The 20,703-nt window shown below is 43.9% G+C and overlaps 2 protein-coding genes across 2 annotated transcripts in view; both read left to right on the top strand.

The window, feature by feature from the left end:
• The first annotated feature begins 2,094 nt into the window (after positions 1–2,094).
• On the top strand, positions 2,095–8,173 carry PIGP (phosphatidylinositol glycan anchor biosynthesis class P). Its single transcript, XM_056858565.1, has 4 exons — positions 2,095–2,212; positions 4,176–4,248; positions 6,362–6,480; positions 8,031–8,173. The coding sequence occupies exons 1-4, from the start codon at positions 2,131–2,133 to the stop codon at positions 8,159–8,161; spliced, it is 405 nt and encodes a 134-aa protein (XP_056714543.1). The 5' UTR covers positions 2,095–2,130; the 3' UTR covers positions 8,162–8,173.
• Positions 8,174–18,418: 10,245 nt separating this feature from the next.
• The window catches only part of HLCS (holocarboxylase synthetase), a 124,376-nt gene continuing 122,091 nt past the window's right edge, over positions 18,419–20,703 (top strand). The window contains exon 1 of the mRNA XM_056858566.1: positions 18,419–18,483. The gene's annotated coding sequence lies outside the window, so the exon portion shown is untranslated. The remainder of the gene's footprint in view (positions 18,484–20,703) is intronic.

Raw genomic sequence — 20,703 nt, 5'->3', positions numbered from 1 at the left:
GCTGCTTTGGAAGGTGGATATATATAAAAGTCTGCGGGGGGGGGGTCGTGATTCCAATATATCTCCAGCCTCCACCTGGAGGTTGGTAACCCTATGGCAGGTTAGAGGCCTCTTGCGCACTACCGGAAAGAGGCGGGAGGCCTCCAGCCCCGGAGTCAGCAGAAGCGAGGAAAGAGCTCGCGCTTAGTGCGGGACGGGGGGGGGGGAGGCCAGACCACGGCGGCGCCCAACCGCCGCTCGCTCGCTCGTTCGCGCGCGCCAACGTCTCCTCTCACCGGGCCCTCGCGCAGCTCCTCCGCTCCCGCGCCTCCGCCGCCTCACCTCTCCTCACGGCCGCCACAGCCGCGCGACCACGTCTGCCAACCCGCCCTCCGCCCTGCTCTGCCTCCTCATTGGCCACTCGCTGTGCCGACGTCACCCCACTCCGAAAACCGGATGGCGCCTTTCTTCGGAGCTGATCTCTTCCTTCCTTCCTCCCTCTCCCAGTTCTGCCATAGAGACGGAAGGAGGCTAGAGCGGCACGTTGCCTGAGCGACAGGTCAAAGTGGACAGCCGCCGTTAACCGTGATTTTCTGTGGCTCCAGAATGGCGTCGCGTTAGGCCCCAGTTTAAAATCCTGGAAAACGAGTTTAGTTTTCAACCGGCAGTGCTAATAAGGTGTGCTAGGATTTATTTTTCTCTAATTCTGTGGTTCAAGCATCACCGGGGGGGGGTGTCTATAGTGGGCTGTTATCTAACACACATGCGTATAAACGGCTGAGACAGCAAGGTAGACTTTCCCTGACTATGGAAGATCCACTGATTTAGCAATTTGTAATAATCTCTTTTCCTTTCTGTAAATGTATTAGGACAGCAAGGGAATAGCTTGTTGCTGGGCAGGATATCTCTGTGTGTCTGTGTGCTAGTAACTGGGGCAAGAGTCACAGAGGGTTACAGTAAACCATAACAAGAACTGGGTGAAACTGTTACTTTACTGCCGCCTCTATGTCTGCAGTGCTATCAACTTTACCCTGAATGTTGATGGGTTGTCATATCTTGAATCTGGATAAATATCTCTCCTTCAGTACAATCGGGACGCAGAGATTTCTGCCCATTAGGGCCTCTGGGTCACAGCTGTTCCAAATAAATAACTGGTCCTTGAAGCAATGGTCTTTGGGTCTCTCTCCCCCCCCCCGAACCCCCGGTTTGTCACAACACTGCTCATGCGGGCTGCCAGATTTTTCGAGCAACTATCAAAACCTCGCTCATGCGACTGGTTGCTAGGATGGTTAGTTTTCAAGGAAGGATGTAGGTTGGGAGCAGGAGCTCTGGCAAGAGTAGGAAGGATGTGTAGATATATAGTATTCCAGCGGATTCTAGCACGCTGTTTTAAGTATCTACTGTCTGATTGTCTGTTTACTTAAGGTGGTGTGAAAGCAGTCCTAGAGAACATCTGATAGGCATGTGGTTTTGGTCAGTCTTCCCCATTTGATGGTAATGCATTAATAGCTGTTCAGCCAGAAGGGGGATGGGGGAATTGAGGGCATAGGAAGAAACTACAACCGATTCAAAAAAATGTTTCAAAATTCAAAGGATTGATAAAAGAGCTTGGGAGTATCACCAAGTTTGTAATCCCCTAATAGTTCATGGAGTATGATTGTCCACATGCTGATTCTTTTAGGGTTGTCTTACTGGTGTCTATAATACTTGAAAAAAATAAACAGGAGTCCTTAAAGACTAACAAAATTTGATTCTAGCATAAATAGAGAAATGGCCCGTAACTGCTATTGTGAATGGTCTCAGTACTTCCCTGAGAATATTTGAATTTTACCTAATTAGATTTACCCTAGATTTCTTTGACCTTGATGTTTGTTTGTTTCATACTTCAAAGATAAATGTCTGCCCGCTACACTGCATTTGCTAAGGGGGGGCTAATGCAGAAAAACTTAACCTGGAATAAAATCTTCACAGTGCTACTATAATCCTGTTTGGGGTTTTTTGCAGTAAACAAATGTGGGTAATCCACTGAAATATATGAATTTATAATTTGTGTTGCCCTGGATGCAGCTAGGAGTAAGCTCACATTCCACCTGTCTGGTTACTAATCTTGTATTGTTGTTCTTTTCCCCAAGATAAAAAGAAGTTGCCAGCATGGTTGAAAACTCGCCAGCACCATTGCCTGAAAGAGCTATATATGGCTTTGTTCTTTACTTAGGCTCCCAGTTTGTCTTTAGTGAGTATATTTAATTACTGAATACCCCAGTAAGTCCAATATTCATTCCAGTGTGGCAGCTGCAGTCCATCACAATCCTTGATTGCCACACAAGAGGTTTCTCATGAGTGCCCTGCCTTCATTATGTGTTGCATTCAATATTATACCACCTTCTACCCTAGAATATGAGTAATTACTTTTCAAACTACTGAGATTTTTAACTCAGCATGGTGGTGAAGAGCAGAAACAAAAACAAATTCTTAGGGATCATGGCCTGTCAGGGTATTTTCACACACGCTGAATAATGTACTTTCAGTCCACTTTGCAACTGGATTTTACCCTGTGAAATGGCAAAAACCATTTACAACTGATTGCTAAAGGGGATTGAAAGTACACTATGCAGCATGTGTGAAAGCACCCATAAGTGGGGTACAGTCACATTCGTAAGCATACTTGGGAGAATAAATTGCTCATCTGAACAGGGCCTTCTACAGATTCCACCCTGCAAATGGACAAGAGCAACAACTGCCCCTACACATGCGTTCTCTGTTGCAACACCCGCCTTTTTGAATGGCCTGATGAAGAAGGCTCCCATTCTCCTGGCATTCTGCAAACTATGCAAAATTGAGTTAGTCAGGAGGGCCTTCTTACACAGGTAATAAGGCTATATTATAGCAGAATGGTTCAGAAAGATGTTTTAAAGAAAGGAAAGTGACTGGGCTAATGTATGTACTATCTGTTGCTGGGTGTATTATCTGACTATGTAATTTCTACGTGTCATGTTAATACTTTGTTTCAGCTTTATCTCAGGTTTCTGATTTCTGCAATCCTAGTCCTATTATATTGCGTATTGGATATCCCATCCTGTTGATTGTATTAATTTATACTGTGTAATCTACCTTGAGTATCAGTGAGAAAGGCAGACTATAAGTAAATAATCAAAAACTCTCCCATATACATGTTGCAGTATGAAGTGCCAGAGTACTAAAGTGGTAGATTGGTTTTTACTGTGCACTGTGGGTGAGGGACCATTTTTTTAAATTCCCCTATGGCACTTAACACACACACATTAATGATTCCCTGTTAGTAGAAAACTAACATAGCTTGTGAAGCCTCGAGCCTAATTATGCTATTTTTAAATTTACAAGGAGTTTTTATATGGGGGGAGCATTAAAAATGCAAGTCTTCCCTACGTGCAGTAGTACAGCTCATTATACCATGTCATTTTTCTGCATATGGAAACCAGGCCTAAGTGGAACTTGCTTCCATTTAAATATTCATAAGATGAGAATTCCTAAATTGTATAGGAAAATTCTGACTTGGGCCACTTTTTGAATCTTTTGTTTGCATATCAGTTCGCTGATTTTTTTAAAAACACTACAGAAATATTTTAATTAATATTAGAAGGGGAACTATATCCAGCATTCAGTGGGTTAAATGTTAATATTAAGAAGGAGCATATCACAGGCACACCACCGGTAGAGAAGCAAGCTTTTTTGAGAGCCATACAGTGCATTCCTAAGGAGATTTACTCCAGTCTAAACCCATTGAAATGAATGGCCTTAGACTGGAGTAACTCTCCTTAGGAATGCATTGTCAGTGTTGAGTCAAGGACAGTCAGGTTAAATAAATGCTTGGCTCCTTGCAGTCTAGAATAATAAATACTTTGTCATGAAATCATATTCACCATTTTCTTTCCTGACGTTTCGCCAGCAGCTGTGGCAGGCATCTTCAGAGGAGTAACACTGAAGGACAGTGTCTCTCTGAAGGACAGAAATAATGTGTGAGAGACACTGTCCTTCAGTGTTACTCCTCTGAAGATGCCTGCCACAGCTGCTGGCGAAACGTCAGGAAAGAAAATATCAAGACCACGGTCACACAGCCCGGATAGCCTACAAGAACCAATGAACTCTGACCATGAAAGCCTTCGACAATATATTCACCATTGTACCTAACTTTTCTTCTTTTGTTTTTTCTTGTGTAGTTCTATACCTTGTTTGGGCCTACATACCTGAATCCTGGCTATTCTCATTGGGATTAACGTACTGGCCTCAAAAGTAGGTAGAAACTGTTCTCCCAATGATGTTACCAGTGTGGTAGACACTTAATTTATGCAAGGAATAAAGCAGAGCAGGTTCAAATTTCATAACATAAAATAGACACTTCTAATTTAATTAATTGGGTTTACTTATACTAATAGAACACAGAAAAAGGAATAAACAGGAATGTAAACATTTTTCTTCAAGCCCCTTGCTGGGGTTGCCGTAAGTCAGTTGCGACTTGATGGCACTCCACACACTCCTTATTTTCAACATGACCTTATTTAAGAGCCCTGGTATATTAAAGGATCTAGTCCAGCATCCTGTTTCCAAGAAAGTCCAGCCAAATGTATCCAGAAACCCTAAAACAGGCATCACCTCTTCCCTGTTGCACTGAGGTTCCATTTAGCTATTGTGGTTAATGGGAAACCCTTTCTTTTAAAGCCATTTAAGCTAGTGGATATTGTTACATCCTGTTACAATGACTACTGCAAGTTAAGCTATGCATAGTTGACAGAAATAATGTGTGACAGAAATATTACCGTATTTTTCGCTCCATAAGACGCACCTAGTTTTTAGAGGAGGAAAACAAGAAAAAATATATTCTGAATCAAATGGTGTACTGCCCCTGGAAGCCCGGTGGGGGTGGTCTTTAAACTCCGCGCTGCCATCCCAGGCAGCGCAGAGCACTTTCAAGACCCCCCCCCCCCGGCTTCTAGGGACTCAGGCAGCGCAGAGCACTTTCAAGACCCCCCCCGCCCGGTTTCTAGGGACTCCCTGGAAGCCCGGCGGGGGGGCTTTAAACGCGCTGCCATCCCAGGCAGCGCAGAGCACTTTCAAGACCCCCCCCCCCCGCCCGGCTTCCAGGGAGTCCCTGGAACCCTGGCGGAGGGGGTGTCTTTAAACTGCTCTGCGCTGCCTGGGATGGCAGCATGGAGAACTTTCAAGACCCCCCCCCCCGCCCGGCTTCCAGGCAGCGCAGAGCAGTTTAACCTCCCCTCTCCCCCCGCGCTTCCGAGTCCTGAGGCTCCGCCCAACAGCTGAGCCTCGGGACTGGGAAGTGCGGGAGGAGGTTAAACTGCTCTGCGCTGCCTGCCCAGGCAGCGCAGAGCAGTTTAAAGACCCACTGCCCCCTTCCCGGGAGTCCCGGGAAGGGGGGCGGTGGGGTTTAAACTGCACGGAGCTGTTTAAAGACCACCCTGCCCAATTTCCTGGGACTCCAAGGAAACCGGGCGGGGTGGTCTTTAAAGGTGGGAAAAGGCAGGCGGGGGGGGGGTCTTGAAAGTGCTCTGCGCTGCCTGGGATGGCAGCGCGGAGGAGTTTAAATACCCCCCACCGGGCTTCCAGGGAGTCCCTAGAAGCTGGGCGGGGCAGTCTTGAAAGTGCTCTGCGCTGCCTGGGATGGCAGCGCAGAGGAGTTTAACCTCCCCCCAGCGCTTCCCGGTCGCGAGGCTGCACTGGGCGGCTGGGAGGGGCCTCCCGCCCCCCAGCTGGCTGGCGGCTTTAAAGCCGGCTCCCAGGGTGCATGGGCTCCGCGCCGGGCTCCCTCTGCACTGGGCAGCTGCTGGGAGGGGCCTCCCCCCCCCAGCTGGCTGGCGGCTTCCTAGGCGGCTCCCAGGGCGCGCCGGCTCTGCGCTGGGCTGCCGTGGCCGGGGGTCGGCCGTGGCTCCCAGGGCCTCTCGCAGCTTTGCCCTTCTCCCCGGGGGCTAGATTCACACACATTCTCTCCATAAGACGCACAGACATTTCCCCTCACTTTTGAGGAGGAAAAAAGTGTGTCCTATGGAGCGAAAAATATGGTATTTTCTTTTATTCATTCTAAACCCAAAAGCCAATTAATTTCATTGGGGCCCTAGGTTTTAGCATTGCAAGGAAAAATCTGTCTGCTATTTTCATACCATCTATAACTTTTTCATAATGTTATAAATATAGTGTGTCTCCTTTTTATCATAGTTTATCTAAACTTAAAGAAACCCAAGTGTTGTTAGTCATTCCTTATAGGAAACTTGCTCCAACTCTGCTATCATTTCAGTTGTCCTTTTCTGTAACTTGTTTAATTTAGGGATTGAAAATGTTTTTACTGGATAATTGCATGTGTGTAACAGTACCTAAAATGGTTATAATCTTGCAGGTTCTGGGCTGTTGCTTTGCCTGCATACCTTTCAGTTAGTGTGGGAATAGGCTATGTACTTCTCTTTGGAATTAATATGATGAGTACTGCTCCATTGAACTCCACACATACAATTACAGGTAACCTAATGATGAGATAATTTACTCTTTGTTCTTCCACTGTCCAGTAAGTACTTGGTTCTGCATTGTAAATGTTTATGGAAGTTTGACATAAAGTAAAAAAAAGGTAAAGGTCCCCTGTGCAAGCACCGGGTCATTCCTGACCCATGGGGTGACGTCACATTCCGATGTTTTCTTGGCAGACTTTGTTTGCAGGGTGGTTTGCCAGTGCCTTCCCCAGTCATCTTCCCTTCACCCCCAGCAAGCTGGGTACTCATTTCACCGACCTCGGAAGGATGGAAGGCTGAGTCAACCTGGAGCCGGCTACCTGAAACTGACTTAAAGGATTAGTTAAATATACTAGTCTATATAAGCATTCAATTTCATTTGTCGGGGGTGTGATCATAAGCTGAAATTGCAGTGGTCATAAAAATTACAACCCCTGCTCCAGTTCCCTCTACTTCCTTTTCTTAAATTTCCTCCACTTCCACTATCTATATCTATAGGCTGACCATTTAAAAAAGTGTCATGAGCCTGATATATTTCCCAAGACTGCGTTAAGCTTTGCCAGTTATAGTTGTAATGATTTGCATTTGTAACCAGCTGCTTGTGTTTAACATGCTGCTGTGCACACCAATGACAAAATGTTTTCCACTGTGTTAACTTGAGTGTCTGTATTCTACCAACAGACGGTGGTCTGTTATCTTTCCTATTTTGTGCATCTTTCTCCTGGGACTATGCTGCTTGAAATACAGATGTGGTGTCATAGTTAGGGTGTTGGATTAGGATCTGGGAGACCCAAGCTCCCAGCTGCCATGCAAGCTTCTGGATGACTTCAGCCATTCTCATGCTTTTAGCCTAACCTACCTCACTGGGTTGGTGTAAGGATAAAATGGAGGAGAGGAGAATCTACACGATTCTTCAGGTTCCCGCTGGGGAGAAAGCCAGGGTATTAATGAAATACCCTATCCTAATTGGTGGACCTTACAGAGGTGTTTAAAGGCCTGATTCTTCAACAGAGCAGTCATTGAGAGTCCTGCTTCTCAATTTGCAGTGCAATCCTATGCAGAGTTACTCCAGTCTAAGCCCATTGAAATGAAGCACACTGTCTTCCAAAAAGAGGATATTTCTAAAAAAAATCTTAAAAGATGTGTTTTATGTGGGATGAAGCACTAAAGCTACCTACCCACTTAAAAGGGGGAGGGACCTTTTTCCATGTAGAAAATTAATTTCATATAAAAGATGGCTAAGATAGGTTGATTGTTTGACAAAGAGGAAGTTTTGGACATGAAACATTCAATTGTGCTGTCTTCATTTGCATCGAGAAGTGGTACAGCTACAAAAGGATGATGTCACCTCTTGCTTCTGAATGTATAATTTGGTGCTTATTCTCTTAACATTTGTATGGCCAAACTGTTATGCAAAATCAGCACAGTGGAAGCTCAAGATACAGTTTGGATTTAAGAATTTCAGGAATTTTGGGAATGTATGCTGGAAACAGCATATTTACTTCATTGTAAAATTGTTGTCTTAAACTAAAGAGATGACTTATGGTTTTGCATTTTCTACAGACCACTATGCAAGAAATCAGAAACCGAAGAAACCACAAAAAGAAGCTATTCCTGCATTAAGGGATATTCCCATTAGTGAAGTAAACAGAATGTTTTTCCTGACTGGCAGAGCAGTTTGCAATCGGAACTGATGTAAGGGAATACCTTTTAAAAAATGGATGGGGAAAAATTTTATATTCCTGAAGTCAAAGCTCGGATGGTGAAGTGCTAAAATATTTATTTTGCATATAAGTGGCAAAACACAAGCTCAAAGCCTCTTTCAGTGCACACTATAGCATGAACCAGGTACTGTTCATTGTGTGCCCATGCTGTTTTCCCACATGTATATATCGTAAAAATTCAGGCAGTATCATCTGTGCCCCAGTCAGAATCTCTCATGCTGTATCATGTATTTCTTTAGGATTTTGGCCCTGCAGTCCCATTGGAATTTAGAATGGGGACTATCATGGTCAGTGTTGTCTGCTACAGCTGGCGGGAGCTCTTCAGTCTCAGGTCTTTCAGATCACCTCCTACCTGATCCTTTTAACTGGAGATGCTGATTGAAGCTGAGGCCATCTGACTGCATAGTGGGTGCTCTGTCATTGAGTTATGGCTCCAACCAGAGAGTTAACAGGAGTTGCTTATCAGGTGCCATGCTGTGATCCTTGGCATACACAGCCTGTTCAGGCTATAATGCTCCATATATAGTTCCTTGTAAACAAGACCTGTTTACTTCCCATATGTTTCAGATATGTCCCTCAGTGTTGAGAAAGTCTAAATACATAATTGTTCACTACACTTGATGTTTAATTGTTTACCATCACTTGCTTTACTGTTAACAGAAGACTGTATTCTACTACACTCGAATTTTTATTACAATAATTTTTTCAGAAATGTCACTTTGGGTTTGTTTTGCCCAAAGGGGAGCTAAAACAATATTGTGCTTTAATATGCTTTATTTAAAAATAAAACAATTTCAAAAATTGTCAAGTACTGTGAGCATTTATTTAAAATTGTTTATTTAAAACATTTTAGACTTTTTCTCCCTTGCAGAACTGAATGCCGCTTATAATATAAATAAAAAGGTTATTAAAAACAAAATACGAATACATTTAATGTATTTCACCAAACAATATTCTCAATGCATATGAAGTCTACATTTTAAATAAAATGTATAAACGTCTGCTTCCTGTCCTGGATAGTTCACATGTCAAGTGGCGCAGGCTCAGTCGCACTATTCTTAAATTCTCATAACTGGGTGCCATTTGTTTGGATTCAAAGAGCCCACTCCTGAAGGGCAGGGCAAAGCTCCTTAGGAGCCGGCATGACCCCGGGCCGGCATAAGTGCCACCCTATCACGGAATAAGGTGGCACCTACACTGGCACGGGGGCAAATAGGCTGGCATCCAGGCGCTGCCAGTCCGGAATTGGATTGATACTGAATCTGTTTTGTACCCTGAACAAGCAGGATTTAGGAAGGGCGTTTCAGTTTTGGATCACTGACTTACGCTTTATTACTTAGCAGATAAGTATATTTCCCAACCAGGAGGGCTACTCTATGTAGCATTTATGGATCTTAGGGCTGCCTTTGATTCTGTCCCAAAATCCCGTCTCTGGCGCAAACTTGCTGATATATCAATATCAGCTCCCGTGGTTGATCTCTAAACTGTATGAAAGTCCAACAGCACAAGTCCGATGTGGATTGGAAGGCCAAATAACTAAATCGATTCCCTTGTTAAAAGGAGTCAAACAAGGTTGCTGATTAGCCCCACTATTCAACCTTTATCTAAATGATATGATCCCTTATTTACAAAAACCATCTTTCCACACACCTATATTGGCTGGCCATAAAACTTTGGTACAGCTTTATGCAGTCGACACAGCCTTATTATCAAGAACCAAAGTTGGACTCCGCAGAGCTCTAAATGTGTTTGTTGATTACTGCTCCTGGGAAAACCTATCAGTAAATTATGATAAATCTAAAGTGATGTTTTTTTCTAGATCCTGAATGGGACAGAAAGTTTAGAATCTCAAGGGAGGGGAAATTGGGCAGGTGCAAAGTTTTAAATATCTGGGGCTTATGTTCAATTATTATTTCAATTGGAAACCCCATGTCCGTTCAGTAACTGAAGTGGCCAAGATAAGCGTAAATGCACTTCTAAGGTTTTTCCACTCAAAAGGTGGTCAATGCATACCTGCAGCCTTGGAGGCATTCAATACTAAAATAATCCCCCAGGTCTTGTTTGGGGCAGGTGTGTGGATAAGCAGAGTCACTGAGAACTTGGATAACACACTTCTTCAGTTCTTACAGAAGCTGGCTGGGGTGCCCAATTGTGTGGCAGGAACTGCTCTCAGGGTGGAGCTTGCGCAGCGCTCATTTGAGTCCAGGGCTTGGGCTGCCACTTTTAAACTGAGAATGAAGGCCTTTTTTGCAGCGCCAAATACCCAGGGTGGGTTTCTACATCTAAAGAAGTGAATGGATGTGTGGATAGTAGGATTGAAACCCTAGGTCTCTCCCTCACAAACATTAGTAACATGGGTATTCAGGAAGCAATGAAGCTACTTAGCACAAGGGTGGCAGACCTTGATTGAGTGAGTACACTGAGCAGGGCAAGGCGAGTGTGCTCCACTGCTCTAGGAATTTCTCCACCTACCACCCTCCCTTCATACTTAAAATTCCTCACAAATCCCAGCCATAGGCGAGTTTTTATGCTCGCCAGACTGAATGTGCTTCCAACAGCTGAATTGAGCGGTCAGTTTGATAAAACCCTATTTTCAGATAGGCTATGTGTCTGTGCATCAGGAGCAACTGAGACAATAGATCACCTTCAGTTATTCTGTGGTCTATGGGCTATACCCAGGGCCACCTGGATTGCACCCATTTTATCAAGACATCATCTTCCTGCTGACTCTTCGGTGGTCGCATTTCTGTTGGGTGATGTTGACCCAGAAATAACCAAATGTGTTGCGAAATATCTGGTAACAGTTTCCTTAAAGGCACGACAAGGTTAAACTATTGTTAACTAGCGATATTATTATTGTTGTAGTTAACTGCTTGTAAAGTAATTCAATTTTTGGTCATTGTGATTTAAATTTTAATGTCTTTCAAGCATTTTAAGAATTTAAAGTCACTTCTGTTGTACATTTTAATAATTTATAATGTTAAAAGTATTTTATCCCATGCACGTTGTGCTCAAGACCTCTGGTCAGATGAGCCTGAAATAAAAGGGAAAGGAAAAACAATAGAAACAATGAGTAAAACAACTGTGATAAAAACACATAAGAGGTTACAATTTAAAAACTCTATTTAGGACTGTCAATAAATAACAAGGGGGCAGTGCAATTGTGAGGCCTGTGATGGCTGCTGCAGAGCAATGACAGCACCACAGGTCCATTCCCTGTGGGGAAACATCCACAGTGACCAGAGAGGAAAAGGAGGATTCTTTTAAAAAAATTGTTGTTACCAATCTTGCCAAGCAGGTAACAGACAAGACACCCGCAGACAATCAGGGACAGAGCATGAAAGCTGAACCAGCCCAGGAAGGAGAGGGGCAGGACTAGGCAGATAAGTAGGTGTTCTCCTCCCAGCCCCTTAAAGGGACTATGGGATGGAAGGGAGTCTCCCGGTGTGACCTGGAGATCCCCTGTGATCTCCAGACTGCAGAGATCATTTCCCTGGAGACCATAGCAAGGCAGCCCACTGAGGTCCCTGTCCTTCCCTGGCTCCATCTTCCAAATCCTATGCCTCATGTCCCTGTGCATCGGGCAACCCTTCCCCCACACCTGTCAGTGGACCACTACCTCCTGCCTCTGAAAGGGACCACTGAGGAACCACTCTGTTAGAAAATTCTTCCTAATGTCTAGACCAGTGGTTCCCAACCTTTTTTTGACCAGGGACCACTAGGACTTTTTTGTTCGGTGCAGGGACCCCAAGGTTCAAAATAAAAATTTCGGGAATTTGAAAATAAACTTTAATCATAACTGTTAGTTAAACATTAAACTTAGAATTATATTTTAATATATATATTTTATAATAGAGAACTTTTAATTGAAAATATTAATTTATTATGGGTTTATAACTTTGTTTCGCGGACCTTAATTTAGTTCTCGCGGACCCCTGGGGGTACATGGACCCCTGGTTGGGAACCAGTGGTCTAGATGGAAACATTTTTGATTTAATTTCAACCCGTTGGTTCTGGTCCCACCTACTTGGGCAACAGAAAACAACTCAGCACCCTCCTCTATATGACAGCCCTTCAAGTACTTGAAGATAGTTATCATATCCCCTCTCTGTCTTCTCCTCTGCAGGCTAAACATACCCAGCTCCTTCAACCTTTCCTCATTGAACTTGGTCTCCAGACCCCTCACCATCTTTGTTGCCCTCCTCTGGACACATTCCAGCTTGTCTACATCTTTCTTAAATTGTGGTGCCCAAAACTGAACACAGTACTCTAGCTGAGGTCTAACCAGAGCGGAGTAAAGCGATACCATCACTTCGCGTGATCTGGACACTATACTTCTGTTGATGCAGCCCAAGACTGCATTTGCCTTTTTAGTTACAGCATCACACTGCTGACTCATGTTCAGTGTTTGGTCTACTGACCCCAAGATCCTTTTCGCACACACTACTGCTCAAACAAGTCTCCCCCATCCTATAATTATGCATTTGATTTTTCCTACCTAAATGCAGAACTTTACATTAGTCTTTGTTGAAGTGCATTTTATTAGTTCTTGCCCATTTCTCCAGCCTGTCAAGATCATCCTGCATCTTGGCTCTGTCTTCTACTGTATTTGCTGCCCCTCCCAATTTAGTATCATCTGCAAATTTAATAAGCATCCCCTCTATTCCTTCATCCAAATCATTTATAAAGATGTTGAACAACACAGGGCCCAGCACAGATCCCTGAGGAACTCCACTAGTCACTTCTCTCCAAGTGCATGAGGAACCATTAACTAGCACTCTGGGTACGAACTGTCAACCAGTTGCAGATCCACCTAACAATAATAGGATCTAACCCACATTTTCCCAATTTGTCAACTAGAATACTATGTGGAACCTTATAAAAAGCCTTACTGAAATCTAGATAAACTATGTCTACAGCATTCCGCTGATCCAGCAAGGTAGTAACTTTCTCAAAAAAGGAGGTAAGATTAGTCTAATATGACTTATTCTTGAGAAATCCGTGCTGGCTCTTAGTGATCAGATCCATCCTTTCTAAATGCTCAAGGACTGACTGTTTGATGATTTGTTCGAACACTTTTCCTGGTATAGAAGTCAAGCTGATGGGTCGGTAGTTACCTGGATCGTCCTTTTTCCCCTTCTTGAAGATGGGGACAACATTTGCCCGCCTCCAATCTTCTGGCACCTCACCTGTTTGCCAAGACTTTTCAAAAATAATGGACAGAGGTTCCAAAATTACATCTGCAAGTTCTTTGAGTACCGTTGGGTGCAATTCATCTGGCCCAGAGGATTTTGTTTCATTTAAAGAAACCAGGTGTTTGTGCACTACCCCAATGCCAATTCTAGGCTGCAAATCCCTTCCCGTATAACATGTTCTGTTTATGCCATGTTGAGCACCACTTACCTCACGAGAAAAGACTGAGGAAAAGTAGGAATTGAGGAGTTCTGCCCTCTCTTCATCTCCTGTTACAATTTCACTTTCCGGTCCACGCAATGGGCTTATCTTGTCCTTGTTCTTACTCTTAACATAGGAAAGTTTTGTTGCGTTTAGCATCTCTTGCTAGCCTAAATTCATACTGAGCGTTAGCTTTCCTAACACTCTCCCTACAAGCACTAGTTATTTGTTTATATTCCTCTTTGGTTATAAGGCCCTCCTTCCACTTCCTAAATGAGTCTTTTTTATTTCTCAACTCTTTAAAAAGCTGTTTATGGAGTCACCCTGGCCTCTTTAAGCTCCTCCCATTTTTCCTTCTCATAGGAATGGTTTGAGATTGCGCCTTCAGTATTTCATTTTTAAAAAACGCCCACCCTTCTTGAACTCCCTTCTTCAGTATTTCTGACCATGGGATTCTACCTAGCATAAGTTTAAGTTTGTTAAAATTTGCTCTTTTAAAGTCCAACCTATATGTCTGACTACATACAGGTTTTCTTTTCCCCAAGATTGTAAATTCCAAGAGTACGTGGTCCCTACTACCCAGGGTGCCTACTACTTTAACCTCATCGACCAGTTCTTCCCTGTTGGTGAGAATCAAGTCTAAGATAGCAGATCCCCTTGTTTCCCTGTCCACCTTCTGGAACAGGAAGTTGTCAGCAAGACAAGTCAGGAATTTATTGGATCTTGCATTTTTAGCAGCGTTGGACTTCCAACAGATATCCGCGTAATTAAAATCTCCCATGACCACCACGTCCCGTCTCTTTGAGAACTTTGTGATCTGGTCTAGGAGCGTCCCATCCAAGTCCACTGCCTGGTTTGGTGGTCGATAGCAGACCCCCACCAGAATATCATGATTATTTCTTATTCCTTTTATATTTACCCAGAGTCTCAACTGCACTACCATGCTCAGATTCATGTACTTCTTCACAAGTGTACACATCTTTGACATACAGTGCTACTCCTCCCCCCTTCCTTATCAGTCTATCCCTTTTAAGCAAGTTGTACCCCTCAATCTTAATATTCCAATCAGGAGTGACATCCCACCAAGTTTCAGAAATGCCTATTTAGGTGAAAATCCTCTTCCTGTATTAGGGCTTCAAGTTCTTCCTGCTTGTTTCCCATACTCTGCGAATTAGTGTACAAACATCGGAATCTGTGGTTTATGTGCCCCGTGGTTTTCGTTTCTGTACTTACCTGTGAGTTTATGTTTCCTTGCATACATGCCACTCCCTGCAAATCTTAATTGTTCTCGTTTCCAGGTATTATCAGTATACAAGGCTTTAAATTGTTGTCTCACTCCCCCATAGGATTTAGTTTAAAGCCCTCCTGACCAGGTTTGCAAGGCTCTCACCAAACACATTTTTCCTACCCTAGTGAGGTGTAAACCATTCCCTGACAGAAGAGCTTCTTCTCGAAAGTGTAAGCCATGGTCCAGAAATCCAAACCTTTCTTGACAACACCACCTACGCAGCCAGTCATTAATTTGTAGTATTCGTCTTTCCCTTCCTAATCCACGACCTTCAACAGGCAGAACTGAGGAAAACACAATCTGCGCCCCCAAGTCCTTCACCTTCTCACCCAGAGCCATGTAGTTTCTTTTAATACGTTCTGGGTTGTGCCGGGCAATATCATTTGTTCCTACATGAACGAGCAAGAAAGGGTAATAATCTGTGGGCTTGAGTCTTCCTACCCTTTCCGTAGAGCCAATCAATCACCTTCAGCCAGCTACAGCTGTCTCTAAGCTCTGTCTCTCTTGCAAGTTTGCAAACTGTATCCACCCCATTTCTTTCTCCTCTCACCTAGATTCCCTTTAAAGTCTGCAGCTGTAGCATAGATTTTCTAGTTCCACTCTTTCCCTGAAGGCCACATGACCTTTCCAGCTGTCCTTTCATTTTTCTTGTCGGCTTGGGTAACAGCCGTGCCCAGAATGAGCTGGAGAGCCTCTGCAGCAGAAAACAGGCCACGCTGGCAGGGATGAATCCAAGCTCTGCCACAAAGCTACTCTCAGATATTTCATCAGTGTCTAGTGAAGTAATCATTTCTTGTAAACCCAACAGTAGTTCTGACCATAAATCACAAGGGTTTCATTTTCCCTGTTTTCAACTGATTTACAAGAAAGGGTTTTATTTCCTTTCAATACCACCATTTCCCTGAAGGTGGTGCTTCTTCAGCTTTTAAATACCTGCAGACTAAACCAGACTGGGCAACAGAGAGGTCTGGTGTCTCTAATAGCAGCACAAAGTAATTTTTGGCAGTTTCCTGCCAGATTTGCTCACACCTGCATTCTTCTTATTACGAAGAACATTACAGGTAAGAATAAAGGGGTATAAGGAGCTATAAAAAATTACCTAGCTGGATGTTAATACTTATGCTATGCTTCAGTTCTTTCTGAAGATTCCTAAATCCAAATTTAAATCCTAATGGATTGGTTATTGAATGTTCCCATTTTGTTGGCTGTACTGATTTACTATGTGTAATCTATCTTGAGTCCCTGAGAGAAAGGCAGACTATAAATAAAGCAAAATCCTAATGCATTAATTATTGAATGCTCCCATTTTGTTGACTGTACTGATTGACTAGGAGCCCCGTAGCGCAGAGTGTTAAGCTGCAGTACTTTCCTTTTATCCCTTAGAAGCTCCTTGATCAATTGATCTTGAGCAGCATATATCTAGTGTTGGAGGGATATAAGGATTGAAACAAATCTTGCCACTGACAATGTAGCCTTGGGGTCCCTATCGCTTAGTAAAAAAGAAGCTGCAGTACTGCAGTCAAAAAGCTCTGCTCACGACCTGAGTTCGATCCCGACGAAAGTCGGTTTCAGGTAGCCGGCTCAAGGTTCACTCAGCCTTCCATCCTTCCGAGGTCGGTGAAATGAGTACCCAGCTTGCTGGGGGTGAAGGGAAGATGACTGGGGAAGGCACTGGCAAACCACCCCGCAAACAAAGTCTGCCTTGGAAACGTTGGGATGTGATGTCACCCCATGGGTCAGGAATGACCCAGTGCTTGCACAGGGGACCTTTACCTTTTTTTTACTTTATCTCAAACTTCCATAAACATTTACAATGCAGAACCAAATACTTACTGGACGGTGGAAGAACAAAGAGTAAATTATCACATCATTAGGTGAGCTTTACCTTTACCGACTTACTATGTGTACGTTTATGTAAGTTTTATTATGTAAACTATGTAAAACTATGTAAAGTTTTTGTTTTACTATGTGTAACTTTACTGCCTTGAGAAAGGCGAACTATAAATAACACAAATAATTAAAAAAAACATATTTTTGTTGAAACCACCTGGCAACCCTAGATATGGCAGGACACATTAAGTGTGGAAAGTGTGCGATATGGAAGATAATTATAGTGAGTCGCATGTCGCAATTCTTGCTAATACTTGGGAGTTCTTGGACCGATTAACAAATTCTAATGCAGCAATCTTGTGACATTTTCTCCTTCATTTCACCACGTGCACGAAGCGTGGCTCCATTACGCCGAATGGCCTCACACAATTCTCTAAGGGAAGCCAAAGCGTCTGAAATAAAATCATTAATCAACATTTTACTAGCCTCTAAAGCGCCAAACAGCCCTGACCTGGATGGCCCAGGCTAGCCTGATCTCGTCAGATCTCAGAAGCTAAGCAGGGCTCAGCCCTGGTTAGTATTTGGATGGGAGACCACCAAGGAAGTCCAGGGTTGCTGTGCAGAGGAAAGCCCTGGCAAACCACCTCTGCTAGGCTCTTGCCATGAAAACCCCAAAAAGGGGTCTCCATAAGTCGGCTGCGACTTGACGGCACTTCACACACACACGGTGTTCCTTTACTCCAGTGGTTCCCAACCTTTTTTTGACCAGGGACCACTAGGACTTTTTTGTTTGGTGCAAGGACCCCAAGGTTCAAAATAAAAATTCTGAGAATTTGAAAATAAACTTTAATCATAACTGTTAGTTAAACATTAAACTTAGAATAATATTTGAATATATATTTTTATAATAGAGAACTTTTAATTGAAAATATTAATTTATTATGGGTTTATAACTTTGTTTTGCGGACCTTAATTTAGTTCTCGTGGACCCCTGGGGTCCATGGACCCCTGGTTGGGAACCAGTGCTTTACTCCAATTGTCATCCAGTGGTCCAACCGCTTTCCTAGCTGGTTTTCTACTCCTAATGTACTTAAAGAATTTATTGTTTGGTCTTAATGTGTTTAGCAATATGTCCCTCAAAATCTTTTCCCCCCCCCATCTCTAATTCTTTGCTTGCATTTCCTTTGTGCAAGTTTGTGTTTGCTTTGTTGGGCAACCCTTCCAGTTTCTGAAGGAGGCCTTTCCCCCCCCCCCCTCTAACAGCTTCCTTCACCTCACCTGTTACCCATGGTGACGAGTGGGGGAAGAAGGAGGCGATACCGGCCAATCGGATTCGCAGCATTGTCATCCAATGAACTCCGCAGAAGGTGGAGCCGGAGCAGCCAATCAGGAAGCCGCAGCGGAGACAGAGGCGCGGCTGTTCCGACTGTTTGTTCCCCCCCCCCTCTGCGGCGGTTGGCGCGGGGGTGGGGTGAGCGGCGGCGTCGGCGCCCCGCCCTCCCCCGGGCTCTGCGCACGCGCCATGCTCATCACGCTTTGCTACTTGTACCTTTGGGCGCGCTGGGGGACCTACTCGGCGGGGCTGGTGCGTCGCACGGTGCGCCGGCTGCACCGGACGCGCTGCTCTTTCACCTTCTCTGGGCCCGGCGCCGGGGGCTGCCCTGGCCAGACGCCGCCCCGCCCCCGCCCGTCCCCTGGCGGGAAGGAGCCTCCCCGCCTCCCCGGAGAGAGCGTCTGCCTCAGGGCGGGGGACAAGGTGTTCTTCACTGGTGAAACGCAGGTGTGATGTGGGAGGGGGGGCTGCGCCCGTGACGTCAGAAGGGGCGGGGCGGGGGAAGGCTTCTATTTGTGCACGTGTGCGGCGGGGAGTCGGTTGGTTTCCCCTTCCCCAGGAACTGAGAATCTGTTGCATGGGGGAAGGGGGTGGTGGGGGGAATTGAAAGGGTCAGCGCCCCAGCCTGGAGGCAGAAGGATAAGGAAAGATATTTAATTTTTTAATTTTTAATTTTAATTAAGAAAATTTTATTAAGAAAAAATAATTTTTCTTAATTCACAGTGGGTAGCCGTGTTCGTCTGTCTGCAGTGGTAGAAAAGGGCAAGAGTCCAGTAGCACCTTAAAGACTAACAAGAATATTTTCTGGCAGGGTATGAGCTTTCGTCTTTAATGTCTTAACATTTAGATAGAAAAGAGCAAGAGTCCAGGAGCACCTTAAAGACTAACAAGAATATTTTCTGGCAGGGTATGAGCTTTCGTCTTTAATGTCTTAACATTTAGATAGAAAAGGGCAAGAGTCCAGGAGCACCTTAAAGACTAACAGAAATATTTCCTGGCAGGGTATGAGTTTTCGTGTTTAATGTGTTCACATTTAGATAGAAAAGGGCAAGAGTCCAGTAGCACCTTAAAGACTAACAAGAATATTTTCTGGCAGGGTATGAGCTTTCGTGTTTAATGTCTTCCCATTTAGATAGAAAAGGGCAAGAGTCCAGGAGCACCTTAAAAGACTAACAAGAATATTTTCTGGCAGGGTATGAGCTTTCGTGTTTAATGTCTTCACATTTGGATAGAAAAGGGCAAGAGTCCAGTAGCACCTTAAAGACTAAAGAATATTTTCTGGCAGGGTATGAGCTTTCGTGAGCCACAGCTCACGAAAGCTCATACCCTACCAGAAAATATTTTTGTTAGTCTTTAAGGTGCTACTGGACTCTTAATTTTTCTTGTAATAATATAGTCGCCTGACATGTTACGTGTTCGTAATAACCTCCCTCCTAATTCTGTTGCAGGTGATATGGACAATCCAGCTTGTGTTTCTATAGTTTTTATCATATACTTTGCTGTTTTAAGCGTGTGAACTTGCAAAGTGATCTTAGTATAAAGAAAGCTGGAATGTTAAGTCAGAACTCTGAGCTGTTCTTCCAGTTAAGTTTGCTGCCTTATTTTGTTCAGAATCACAGTGCCCAATATCTGAATAGCCTTGCCAAATTCAAGCTTTTCCTGAGTGGAAAGGCAGCGATGAAAAATCCCTACTTCTTTCTTTCTAGGACCTGCTATTAATTGCTGATACGACACTGCCCTGCCCCTATTATTTGTATGATCTTAAGGCTGAATATGTTGGGAGTGGAGACATTTCCAAACACTGGTTAGAACAGTTACAGAGCTCACTGAATGTTTCTGGCAAGTTACATAAATGCTTATTGCTGTAAAGAAAGAGCTGACCCAGAGTGGGAGTAATGGAACTGCTCTTTTGCTATAATGTGTCAAGTGACACGCAATCTTTCCACGTGCAAAAACCTTGCCAGGTTATACAGCAGACTAGAATTTCTGTGTGAATCTTCACACTGTTCATCTTCAGAGCTAGTGTGGTTGAAGAGGCTAGGGGGAGAAATAGCTGGTTTAATCCTCAGGAAAAGAACTCACTAGGGGGCATTAGGCAAATGCTCTGTTCTTTCACTTTCTGTTGCCCCTCCTCCAAGTGGTATATAATACTGGCTTACCTTACAAGGTTACTGTAAGGATAGAGTATTTGAAATATTTGAATACTTGAGGAAGTTGTGATAGAAATGCTAAGCATTTTTCACTTCATTCGCCTATGGGGCAATCCTAAACAGGTCTAATCAGAAACAAGTTGCAACATTGCTTAGTTCCAGGAAAAAGTTCTTAGGATTGCACCGGTTATTACAGTTGAAGGTAACTTGAATGGGATGTAGGCGATTGTTAAAATGTTTCACTAAATGGCCAAAGAATGATAACATAGTTAAAACTCATAAAGGTCCGTGAAATTTGTGTGTGAATTGCCCATCGGTCCTACACTTATGACTCAAAAGAATTGGTTGCCCATCAGCTATATCACACACTTGGCACCTCTGTTCATCAACTGAAGTCTACTGAGAACTACTCAGTGATGTTCTTCAGTGTGGTGTTAGTCCCCAAAACTATGGGTCTTGTGGGATTTCAGCATTTATGCTGAACTCCCTGTGTTGTGCAACTCAAGACTTCCTGATT

This window comes from Euleptes europaea, chromosome 12 (assembly GCF_029931775.1).
Source record: "Euleptes europaea isolate rEulEur1 chromosome 12, rEulEur1.hap1, whole genome shotgun sequence".
NCBI classification, from domain to species: domain Eukaryota; kingdom Metazoa; phylum Chordata; class Lepidosauria; order Squamata; family Sphaerodactylidae; genus Euleptes; species Euleptes europaea.
Note: the sequence above shows the minus strand (reverse complement) of the source record. Positions and strands in the feature narration are given on the sequence as shown.

Coding starts and splice junctions, on each gene's coding strand:
- PIGP (XM_056858565.1), top strand. CDS start 2,131: ATGGTTGAAAACTCGCCAGCACCATTGCCTGAAAGAGCTATATATGGC. Junction 2,213..4,175: donor AGGCTCCCAGTTTGTCTTTA/GTGAGTATATTT, acceptor TTTCTTGTGTAG/TTCTATACCTTGTTTGGGCC. Junction 6,481..8,030: donor CTCCACACATACAATTACAG/GTAACCTAATGA, acceptor CATTTTCTACAG/ACCACTATGCAAGAAATCAG.